We start from the raw sequence: 12,802 nt of genomic DNA on the forward strand, positions 1-12,802 counted from the left end.
CCTGCAGTGGGGTGGGACATGGTTTGGCCTCATCCCATCTGGTGACCTCTGACCTATGGGCCAGGAATTCCCATCACAACGTCTGAAAGAACAAGTGTTGTTTACAATGAACCTGGAGGAGAGTTCGAGAAGCTGTTTAGAAACAGGTGCCCCTCTCTGGGCTACAGCGGTCTGTCTGCCTGTTGGGGAGTTGGGCCTGATGTCAGGCAGTGGGGACAGTCGGGAATGCTGACACAGCAGCTGGGCCCAAAACAGCAAGAAGTCAGGAAGCCCGCTCCTCGCCAGAAGCGTACATTCCAGTGGCCTGCTGCCAAACTGTGTGCGTGGTTCAGAGAGCAGCAATCTGTCAGTGTGTGTATGGGTGTGTGTGGGGCTAGTGGAGAGGATCAGTGAAGATTCGGAGAGCTGTGAAGGTTAACAGGTCTCAGCCTCGGAGACTGAGGAGGATGAACCTGGCTGTGAGGCTGCCGCTCTCCCTGATGCTCAGTCTCTTGGTCTCTGTTGGACTGGGCATGGCCCCCAGCAGAATCAGAGAAGCAGGTGAGTACTCCCCCTGCTCCAGACCGCACTCATTCCCACTGCGGTCCACTTCAGAATCTGCCCCCCCCTCTCTCTCTCTCTACTTTCCCCCTCGCTCCTCCAGCCATGTCCTTTTCTAGAGCCCCCGTCTTCCCTCTTCTGTCATTTTCGGGGAGTTTGTGTATTGCTGGAGCTATGACAGCCAGGATCCTGTTCCCAGCCCATTCCTGACTTCTCACTGCAGCTGCGTTTCGAAGAGCTGGTTGAGAAAGTGGGAACCTTATGTAATCTCTGCTTGGATTCAGCAGAGTCAGTGCACAGCGCTCTCACAGTCCCCAATGCTGAATGGATTAATGTGAGTTGCTGAGCTTTAATAAACTAGGGAGCACTGCACTGAGGCCGAGGCGTCCCGAAATGTCACGGGATTCCCTCAGTTACCAGGCTCACAGGTTTGAATGACTGCACTTGTATACCCACAGAGTTCATCTGACAACAGGTCAGGTACCAGGTCACCAAGACTGGGAACAATTCCCCCAAAACTGGCCAGTCTGGATCACCCAGTACTCTGAGTAACACAGAGGGACCCCCTCACTCCCTGTGTCTCTGAGTAACACAGAGAGACCCCCTCACTCCCAGTGTGTCTGAGTAACACAGAGGGACCCCCTCACTCCCTGTGTCTCTGAGTAACACAGAGAGAGCCCCTCACTCCCTGTGTCTCTGAGTAACACAGAGGGACCCCCTCACTCTCTGTGTCTCTGAGTAACACAGAGAGACCCCCTCACTCCCTGTGCCTCTGAGTAACACAGAGAGACCCCCTCACTCCCTGTGTCTCTGAGTAACACAGAGATACCCCCTCACTCCCTGTGTCTCTGAGTAACACAGAGAGACCCCCTCACTCCCTGTGTGTCTGAGTAACACAGAGGGACCCCCTCACTCCCTGTGTCTCTGAGTAACACAGAGAGACCCCCTCACTCCCAGTGTGTCTGAGTAACACAGAGGGACCCCCTCACTCCCTGTGTCTCTGAGTAACACAGAGATGCCCCCTCACTCACTGTGTCTCTGAGTAACACAGATAGACCCCCTCACTCCCTGTGTCTCTGAGTAACACAGAGAGACCCCCTCACTCCCTGTGTCTCTGAGTAACACAGAGAGACCCCCTCACACCCTGTGTCTCTGAGTAACACTGAGGGACTCCCTCACTCCCTGTGTCGCTGAGTAACACAGAGGGACCCCCTCACTCCCTGTGTCTCTGAGTAACACAGAGAGACCCCCTCACACCCTGTGTCAGTGAGTGATACACAGGGACCCCCTCACTCCCTGTGTCTCTGAGTAACACACAGGGACCCCCTCACTCTCTGTGTCTCTGAGTAACACAGCGGGACCCCCTCAATACCTGTGCCTCTGAGTGACACAGAGAGACCCCCCTCACTCCCTGTGTGTCTGAGTAACACAGAGAGACCCCCTCACTCCCTGTGTCTCTGAGTAACACACAGGGACCCCATCACTCCCTGTGTCTCTGAGTAACACAGAGAGACCCCTCTCACTCCCTTTGTCTCTGAGTAACACAGAGGGACCCCCTCAATCCCTGTGTCTCTGAGTGACACAGAGAGACCCCCTCACTCCCTGTGTCTCTGAGTAACACTGAGGGACTCCCTCACTCCCAGTGTGTCTGAGTAACACAGAGGGACCCCCTCACTCCCTGTGTCTCTGAGTAACACAGAGAGAGACCCTCACTCCCTGTGTCTCTGAGTAACACAAAGGGACCCCCTCACTCTCTGTGTCTCTGAGTAACACAGAGAGACCCCCTCACTCCCTGTGTCTCTGAGTAACACAGAGAGACCCCCTCACTCCCTGTGTCTCTGAGTTACACAGAGATACCCCCTCACTCCCTGTGTCTCTGAGTAACACAGAGATACCCCCTCACTCCCTGTGTCTCTGAGTAATACACAGGGACCCTCTCACTCCCTGTGTCTCTGGGAAATACAGAGATACCCCCTCACTCCCTGTGTCTCAGTGTAACACAGAGAGAACCCCTCACTCCCTGTGTCTCTGAGTAACACAGAGAGACTCCCCTCACTCCCTGTGTGTGAATAACACAGAGAGAACCCCTCACTCCATGTGTCTCTGAGTAACACACAGGGACCCCCTCACTCCCTGTGTCTCTGAGTAACACAGAGAGACCCCCTCACTCCCTGTGTCTCTGAGTAACACAGAGAGACCCCCCTCACTCCCTGTTTCTCTGAGTAACAGGCAGGGGCAACCTCATTCCCTGTGTCTCTGAGTAACACAGATAGACCCCCTCACTCCCTGTGTCTCAGTGTAACACAGAGAGAACCCCTCACTCCCTGTGTCTCTGAGTAACACAGAGAGACTCCCCTCACTCCCTGTGTGTGAATAACACAGAGAGAACCCCTCACTCCATGTGTCTCTGAGTAACACACAGGGACACCCTCACTCCCTCCGTCTCTGAGTAACACAGAGAGACCCACTCACTCCCTGTGTCAGTGAGTAGTACACAGGGACCCCCTCATTCCCTGTGTCTCTGAGTAACACTGAGGGACTCCCTCACTCCCTGTGTCTCTGAGTAACACTGAGGGACTCCCTCACTCCCTGTGTCTCTGAGTAACACAGAGAGACCCCCCTCACTCCCTGTGTCTCTGAGTAACACAGAGAGACCCCCTCACTCCCTGTGTCTCTGAGTAACACAGAGAGACCCCCTCACTCCCTGTGTCTCTGAGTAACACAGAGATACCCCCTCACTCCCTGTGTCTCTGAGTAACACAGAGAGACACCCTTACTCCCTGTGTCTCTGAGTAACACAGAGAGACCCCCTCACTCCCTGTGTGTCTGAATAACACAGAGAGAGCCCCTCACTCCCTGTGTCTCTGAGTAACACAGAGAGACCCCCCTCACTCCCTGTGTGTCTAAGTAACACAGAGAGACCTCCTCACACCCTGTGTCAGTGAGTAATACACAGGGACCCCCTCACTCCCTGTGTCTCTGAGTAACACAGAGAGACCCCCCTCACTCCCTGTGTCGCTGAGTAACACACAGGGACCTCCTCACTCCCTGTGTCTCTGAGTAACACAGAGAGACCCCCTCACTCCCTGTGTGTCTGAATAACACAGAGAGAGCCCCTCACTCCCTGTGTCTCTGAGTAACACAGAGAGACCCCCCTCACTCCCTGTGTGTCTAAGTAACACAGAGAGACCTCCTCACACCCTGTGTCAGTGAGTAATACACAGGGACCCCCTCACTCCCTGTGCCTCTGAGTAACACAGAGAGACCCCCCTCATTCCCTGTGTCTCTGAGTAACACACAGGGACCTCCTCACTCCCTGTGTCTCTGAGTAACACAGAGAGACCCCCCTCACTCCCTGTGTCTCTGAGTAACACAGAGAGACCCCCTCACACCCTGTGTCTCTGAGTAACACAGAGAGACCCCCCTCACTCCCTGTTTCTCTGAGTAACAGGCAGGGGCAACCTCATTCCCTGTGTCTCTGAGTAACACAGATAGACCCCCTCACTCCCTGTGTCTCTGAGTAACACAGAGATACCCCCTCACTCCCTGTGTCTCTGAGTAATACACAGGGACCCTCTCACTCCCTGTGTCTCTGGGAAATACAGAGATACCCCCTCACTCCCTGTGTCTCAGTGTAACACAGAGAGACACCCTTACTCCCTGTGTCTCTGAGTAACACAGAGAGACTCCCCTCACACCCTGTGTGTGAATAACACAGAGAGAACCCCTCACTCCATGTGTCTCTGAGTAACACAGAGAGACCCACTCACTCCCTGTGTCAGTGAGTAGTACACAGGGACCCCCTCATTCCCTGTGTATCTGAGTAACACACAGGGACCCCCTCACTCCCTCCGTCTCTGAGTAACACAGAGAGACCCCCTTACTCCCTGTGTCAGTGAGTAACACGGAGAGACCCCCTCATTCCCTGTGTCTCTGAGTAACACAGAGAGACCCCCTCACTCCCTGTGTCTCTGAGTAACACTGAGGGACTCCCTCACTCCCTGTGTCTCTGAGTAACACAGAGAGACCCCCCTCACTCCCTGTGTCTCTGAGTAACACAGAGAGACCCCCTCACTCCCTGTGTCTCTGAGTAACACAGAGAGACCCCCTCACTCCCTGTGTCTCTGAGTAACACAGAGATACCCCCTCACTCCCTGTGTCTCTGAGTAACACAGAGAGACACCCTTACTCCCTGTGTCTCTGAGTAACACAGAGAGACCCCCTCACTCCCTGTGTGTCTGAATAACACAGAGAGAGCCCCTCACTCCCTGTGTGTCTGAGTAACACAGAGAGACCCCCCTCACTCCCTGTGTGTCTAAGTAACACAGAGAGACCCCCTCACACCCTGTGTCAGTGAGTAATACACAGGGACCCCCTCACTCCCTGTGTCTCTGAGTAACACAGAGAGACCCCCCTCACTCCCTGTGTCTCTGAGTAACACACAGGGACCTCCTCACTCCCTGTGTCTCTGAGTAACACAGAGAGACCCCCCTCACTCCCTGTGTCTCTGAGTAACACAGAGAGACCCCCTCACACCCTGTGTCTCTGAGTAACACAGAGAGACCCCCTCACACCCTGTGTCTCTGAGTAACACAGAGAGACCCCCTCACACCCTGTGTCAGTGAGTGATACACAGGGACCCCCTCACACCCTGTGTCTCTGAGTAACACACAGGGACCCCCTCACTCTCTGTGTCTCTGAGTAACACAGCGGGACCCCCTCAATACCTGTGCCTCTGAGTGACACAGAGAGACCCCCCTCACTCCCTGTGTGTCGGAGTAACACAGAGAGACCCCCTCACTCCCTGTGTCTCTGAGTAACACACAGGGACCCCCTCACTCCCTGTGTCTCTGAGTAACACAGAGAGACCCCTCTCACTCCCTTTGTCTCTGAGTAACACAGAGGGACCCACACAATCCCTGTGTCTCTGAGTGACACAGAGAGACCCCCTCACTCCCTGTGTCTCTGAGTAACACTGAGGGACTCCCTCACTCCCTGTGTCTCTGAGTAACACAGAAAGACCCCCCTCACTCCCTGTGTCGCTGAGTAACACTGAGGGACTCCCTCACTCCCTGTGTCTCTGAGTAACACAGAGAGACCCCCTCACACCCTGCGTCTCTGAGTAACACAGAGAGACCCCCTCACTCCCTGTGTGTCTGAATAACACAGAGAGAGCACCTCACTCCCTGTGTCTCTGAGTAACACAGAGAGACCCCCCTCACTCCCTGTGTGTCTAAGTAACACAGAGAGACCCCCTCACACCCTGTGTCAGTGAGTAATACACAGGGACCCCCTCACTCCCTGTGTCTCTGAGTAACACAGAGAGACCCCCCTCACTCCCTGTGTCTCTGAGTAACACACAGGGACCTCCTCACTCCCTGTGTCTCTCAGTAACACAGAGAGACCCCCCTCACTCCCTGTGTCTCTGAGTAACACAGAGAGACCCCCCTCACTCCCTGTGTCTCTGAGTAACACAGAGAGACCCCCCTCACTCCCTGTGTCTCTGAGTAACACAGAGAGACCCCCCTCACTCCCTGTGTCTCTGAGTAACACAGAGAGACCCCCTCACACCCTGTGTCTCTGAGTAACACAGAGAGACCCCCTCACACCCTGTGTCTCTGAGTAACACAGAGAGACCCCTTCACTCCCTGTGTGTCTAAATAACACAGAGAGACCCCCTCACTCCCTGTGTCTCTGAGTAACACAGAGTGACCCTCTCACACCCAGTGTCACTGAGTAACACAGAGAGACCCCTTCACTCCCTGTGTGTCTAAATAACACAGAGAGACCCCCTCACACCCTGTGTCAGTGAGTAATACACAGGGACCCCCTCACTCCCTGTGTCTCTGAGGAACACAGAGGGACCCCCTCACTCCCTGTGTCTCTGAGTAACACAGAGAGACCCCCCTCACTCCCTGTGTCTCTGAGTAACACAGAGGGACCCCCTCACTTCTTGTGTCTCTGAGTAACACTGAGTGACCCCCCTCACTCCCTGTGTCTCTGAGTAACACAGAGAGACCCCCTCACTCCCTCTGTCTCTGAGTAACACACAGGGACCCCCTCACTCCCTGTGTCTCTTAGTAACACACAGGGACCCCCTCACTCCCTGTCTCTGAGTAACACAGAAAGACCCCCCTCATTCCCTGTGTCGCTGAGTAACACAGAGGGACCCCCTCAATCCCTGTGTCTCTGAGTAACACAGAGATACCCCCTCACTCCCTGTGTCTCTGAGTAACACAGAGTGACCCCCTCACTCCTTGTGTCTCTGAGTAACACAGAGTGACCCCCCTCACTCCCTGTGTCTCTGAGTAACACAGAGTGACCCCCCTTACACCCTGTGTCTCTGAGTAACACACAGGGACCCACTCACTCCCTGTGTCTCTGAGTAACACAGAGAGACCCCCTACACCCTGTGTCTCTGAGTAACACAGAGAGACCCCCTCACTCCCTGTGTCTGAGTAACACAGAGAGACCCCCTCACTCCCTGTGTCGCTGAGTAACACAGAGGGACCCCCACACTCCCTGTGTCTCTGAGTAACACACAGGGACCCCCTCACTCCCTGTGTCTCTGAGTAACACTGAGGGACTCCCTCACTCCCTGTGTCTCTGAGTAACACAGAGAGACCCCCCTCACTCCCTGTGTCGCTGAGTAACACAGAGGGACCCCCTCACTCCCTGTGTCTCTGAGTAACACAGAGATACCCCCTCACTCCCTGTGTCTCTGAGTAACACAGAGGGACCCCCTCACTCCCTGTGTCTCTGAGTAACACAGAGGGACCCCCTCACTCCCTGTGTCTGAGTAACACAGAGAGACCCCCTCACTTCCTGTGTCGCTGAGTAACACAGAGGGACCCCCTCACTCCCTGTGTCGCTGAGTAACACAGAGGGACCCCCTCACTTCCTGTGTCTGAGTAACACAGAGAGACCCCCTCACACCCTGTGTCAGTGAGTAATACACAGGGACCCCCTCACTCCCTGTGTCTCTGAGTAACACAGAGGGACCCCCTCACTCCTTGTGTCTCTGAGTAACACTGAGTGACCTCCCTCACTCCCTGTGTCTCTGAGTAACACACAGGGACCCCCTCACTCCCTGTGTCTCTGAGTAGCACTGAGGGACTCCCTCACTCCCAGTTTCTCTGAGTAACACAGAAAGCCCCCCCTCACTCCCTGTGTCGCTGAGTAACACACAGGGACCCCCTCACTCCCTGTGTCTCTGAGTAACCCAGAGAGACCCCCTCACTCCCTGTGTCTCTGAGTAACACAGAGAGACCCCCTCACTCCCTGTGTGTCTAAGTAACACAGAGAGACCCCCTCACTCCCTGTGTCTCTGAGTAACACACAGGGACCCCCTCACTCCCTGTGTCTCTCAGTGACACAGAGAGACCCCCTCACTCTCTGTGTCTCTCAGTGACACAGAGAGACCCCCTCACTCCCTGTGTCTCTGAGTAACACACAGGGACCCCCTCACTCCCTGTGTCTCTGAGTAACACACAGGGACCCCCTCACTCCCTGTGTCTCTGAGTAGCACTGAGGGACTCCCTCACTCCCGGTTTCTCTGAGTAACACAGAGAGACCCCCTCACTCCCTGTTTCTCTGAGTAACACAGTGACCCCCTCACTCCCTGTGTCTCTGAGTAACACAGAGAGACCCCCTCACTCCCTGTGTCTCTTAGTAACACAGAGAGTCTCCCTCACTCCCTGTGTGTCTAAGTAACACAGAGACACCCCCTCACACCCTGTGTCAGTGAGTAATACACAGGGACCCCCTCACTCCCTGTGTCTCTCAGTGACACAGAGAGACCCCCTCACTCCCTGTGTCTCTGAGTAACACACAGGGACCCCCTCACTCCCTGTGTCTCTGAGTAGCACCGAGGGACTCCCTCACTCCCTGTTTCTCTGAGTAACACAGAGAGACCCCCTCACTCCCTGTGTCTCTGAGTAACACAGAGAGTCTCCCCTCACTCCCTGTGTCTCTGTGTATCACAGAGAGACCCCCTCACTCCCTGTGTCTCTGAGTAACACAGAGAGACCCCCTCACTCCCTGTGTCTCTGAGTAACACAGAGAGACACCCTCACTCCCTGTGTCTCTGAGTAACACAGAGAGACCCCCGACTCCCTGTGTCTCTGAGTAACACACAGGGACCCCCTCACTCCCTGTGTCTCTGAGTAACACACTGGGACTCCCTCACTCCCTGTGTCTCTGAGTAACACACACGGACCCCCTCACTCTCTGTGTCTCTGAGTAACACAGAGAGACCCCCCTCACCCCCTGTGTCTCTGAGTAACACAGAGGGACCCCCTCACCTTCTGTGTCTCTGAGTAACACAGAGAGACCCCCTCACTCCCTCTGTCTCGGAGTAACTCACAGGGACCCCCTCACTCCCTGTGTGTCTGAGTAACACACAGGGACCCCCTCACTCCCTGTGTCTCTGAGTAGCACTGAGGGACTCCCTCACTCCCTGTGTCTCTGAGTAACACACAGGGACCCCCTCACTCCCTGTGTCTCTGAGTAACACACAGGGACCCCCTCACTCCCTGTGTCTCTGAGTAACACACAGGGACCCCCTCACTCCCTGTGTCTCTGAGTAACAGGCAGGGGCAACCTCATTCCCTGTGTCTCTGAGTAACACAGATAGACCCCCTCACTCCCTGTGTCTCTGAGTAACACACAGGGACCCCCTCACTCCCTGTGTCTCTGAGTAACACACAGGGACCCCCTCACTCCCTGTGTCTCTGAGTAGCACTGAGGGACTCCCTCACTCCCGGTTTCTCTGAGTAACACAGAGAGACCCCCTCACTCCCTGTTTCTCTGAGTAACACAGTGACCCCCTCACTCCCTGTGTCTCTGAGTAACACAGAGAGACCCCCTCACTCCCTGTGTCTCTTAGTAACACAGAGAGTCTCCCTCACTCCCTGTGTGTCTAAGTAACACAGAGACACCCCCTCACACCCTGTGTCAGTGAGTAATACACAGGGACCCCCTCACTCCCTGTGTCTCTCAGTGACACAGAGAGACCCCCTCACTCCCTGTGTCTCTGAGTAACACACAGGGACCCCCTCACTCCCTGTGTCTCTGAGTAGCACCGAGGGACTCCCTCACTCCCTGTTTCTCTGAGTAACACAGAGGGACCCCCTCACTCTCTGTGTCTCTGAGTAACACAGAGTGACCCCCTGACTCCCTGTGTCTCTGAGTAACACAGAGAGACCCCCTCACTCCCTGTGTCTCTGAGTAACACAGAGAGTCTCCCCTCACTCCCTGTGTCTCTGTGTATCACAGAGAGACCCCCTCACTCCCTGTGTCTCTGAGTAACACAGAGAGACCCCCTCACTCCCTGTGTCTCTGAGTAACACAGAGAGACACCCTCACTCCCTGTGTCTCTGAGTAACACAGAGAGACCCCCGACTCCCTGTGTCTCTGAGTAACACACAGGGACCCCCTCACTCCCTGTGTCTCTGAGTAACACACTGGGACTCCCTCACTCCCTGTGTCTCTGAGTAACACACACGGACCCCCTCACTCTCTGTGTCTCTGAGTAACACAGAGAGACCCCCCTCACCCCCTGTGTCTCTGAGTAACACAGAGGGACCCCCTCACCTTCTGTGTCTCTGAGTAACACAGAGAGACCCCCTCACTCCCTCTGTCTCGGAGTAACTCACAGGGACCCCCTCACTCCCTGTGTGTCTGAGTAACACACAGGGACCCCCTCACTCCCTGTGTCTCTGAGTAGCACTGAGGGACTCCCTCACTCCCTGTGTCTCTGAGTAACACACAGGGACCCCCTCACTCCCTGTGTCTCTGAGTAACACACAGGGACCCCCTCACTCCCTGTGTCTCTGAGTAACACACAGGGACCCCCTCACTCCCTGTGTCTCTGAGTAACACACAGGGACCCCCTCACTCCCTGTGTCTCTGAGTAACACACAGGGACCCCCTCACTCCCTGTGTCTCTGAGTAACACACAGGGACCCCCTCACTCCCTGTGTCTCTGAGTAACACACAGGGACCCCCTCACTCCCAGAGTAATACTGTGCCCTTCATGGTTCCAGTGGGAGCCCTGACAATGCCAGTATGTGGTGATGGGCCTGTGTTGAAGCTGGGGATGTGCCTGTCCCTGTAGTGCAGCCAATGGAGGGGATGCCGATGGTATTGGGAGGGCCTGGGGATGTGGGTTTGGAGATGTTCGAGGCCTGGCTGTGAGAGGAGCCTATCAGACCAGCCCTTGAGGAGAGCAGCTCTGACCACTGTCACTCTGCCACCTCCCCACCTACTGTTACTAATACCTCTCTGCCTCTCTCCCTCCCTCCATCCCTCCCTCTCTCCAAATATCTCTCCCTCCATCCCTTTGTCCATCCCTCTGTCCCTCCCTCCCCAGCCCTGAGGTGATGGCAGTGTTGTGAGGGTTAGTGAAGAGCTGTCTGCTGTCCCCACCCCCACAGGCCCAATACAAGACAGACCCTGGGGACGTCCCCTGACTTTGGGCACCTCTCAACGTCCAGTCCCCGTCATGTCTGACCCGGGATCCAGACTCAGTAAAGCTCCATGAAATCCCCTCCTAAACCGGGAGCACGATCCCAATCTCTGGACCAGGAGCACGATCCCTCTGTCTGAACCGAGTGCATGCCCCCATTGTCCGGTCTGTGAGCACGGTCCCACTCTCCGGACCAGGAGCACAGTCCCATTGTTCAGACCAGGAATCACTGACAGGAATGATTAGTGTGATCATGTCTCCGATGGTGTTTCCCACTGACTGGAGCCTGTATCCTGGGCTCAGGCCACACTCTGGGGGCTCCTGAAGGTACAAGGTGTTGGTGGACTCAGGAGCTGCCTATCCGTGGAGCTGGGGCAGGTTCCCAGGCGTTGTCGTAACAGGCTGTGGTCTTGGTTTCAGACCTGGTCTGGAGACGCCCATCCGTTCGGGATGTCCCGACTGTGTTCCTGCGAGATCCTGGGGACTCCTTCCTGCTGTATGAGGTACAGACCCTACAGGGCACGACAATATCACACACACTCACACTCACACACTCATACTGACACACATATATTCACAATCACACACATATTTACACTCACACTCACATACTCATATATTTACACTCACGCACACATATATTCACACACACTCATACTCACACATATTTATATTCACACACACATATTTACACACTCACACACACATATTTACACTCACACACACGTACACTTGCTCCCACTCACACACATTCATGCACACTCACACTCTCACACACACACATACTCACACTAACACACATACTCACAGTCACTCACACACACTCTCACACACATATTCACACTCACACCCACACACATACTGACAGTCGCACACACACATACTCACACACACACTCACTCGCACACTCACCCACCCACACACACTCACTCACACTCACTCTGATGCTCACATTCTCACACACACTCCCTCACACTCTCCCCCCACACATTGAGACACACTGAGAAACAGACAGACCCTTCCCCTTCTGGCAGAGACTAACAGTTACACACTCATCGACACACCCTTACAGAAACACACCCACAGATGCTGGTGAGCACATGGTCATCGAATGGGAAATCAGTTTGTCAGTGGGAGCTCTGAGGACTGTGTGAGTCCTTACCTGTTTTGTTTTGGGCGATGGTCTCCCTGTCTCTCTCCACCTGTTCTCGAGGTTAGAGTGTAGGTTCCTGCTCCTGTTCCTCCATGACTCCAGCTGCCCCTTGAGCTGTGAAAACCCAGAGCTCAGAACAAACATTGAGAGCATCCAGGCCATGTGGTGTGGCTCGAACTCCCCCCATGGTACCCCATCACTCTCCCACCCAGCCAAGTCTTCCTGCTGCACTGCAAGCTTACCTTAAACTAACACACACAGATGTGCACCCAGGGATTCACACAGACCTTCACATTTACAGAATAGACTCACAGGCATACACCCCGAGATACACTCTCAATCAGATACACACACACACAGATGCACATTCACAGGAGCACACACAGACACACACTCAGACAGACACAAACATACACTCGCAGATGCACACTCACACATACAGACACACACATACAGAAGCACACTCACAGACACACACACAGAAGCACACTCACATACACACATACAGAAGCACACTCACAGACACACACACACACACACACACAGAAGCACACTCTGACACACATACAGAAGCACACTCACAGACACACACACAGAAGCACACTCACAGACACATACACACACAGACACACACTCACAGA

At 54.7% G+C, this 12,802-nt stretch overlaps 1 protein-coding gene across 1 annotated transcript in view; it reads left to right on the plus strand.

The window, feature by feature from the left end:
- Positions 1-261: 261 nt before the first annotated feature.
- Positions 262-12,802, plus strand: part of LOC140493348 (protein FAM180A-like) — a 307,570-nt gene continuing 295,029 nt past the window's right edge. The window contains exons 1-2 of the mRNA XM_072591750.1: positions 262-540; positions 11,429-11,511. Coding sequence (XP_072447851.1) covers positions 447-540; positions 11,429-11,511 — 177 coding nt within the window. The 5' untranslated portion in view covers positions 262-446. The remainder of the gene's footprint in view (positions 541-11,428; positions 11,512-12,802) is intronic.

Source organism: Chiloscyllium punctatum, chromosome 22 (genome assembly GCF_047496795.1).
Source record: "Chiloscyllium punctatum isolate Juve2018m chromosome 22, sChiPun1.3, whole genome shotgun sequence".
Classification (NCBI taxonomy): domain Eukaryota; kingdom Metazoa; phylum Chordata; class Chondrichthyes; order Orectolobiformes; family Hemiscylliidae; genus Chiloscyllium; species Chiloscyllium punctatum.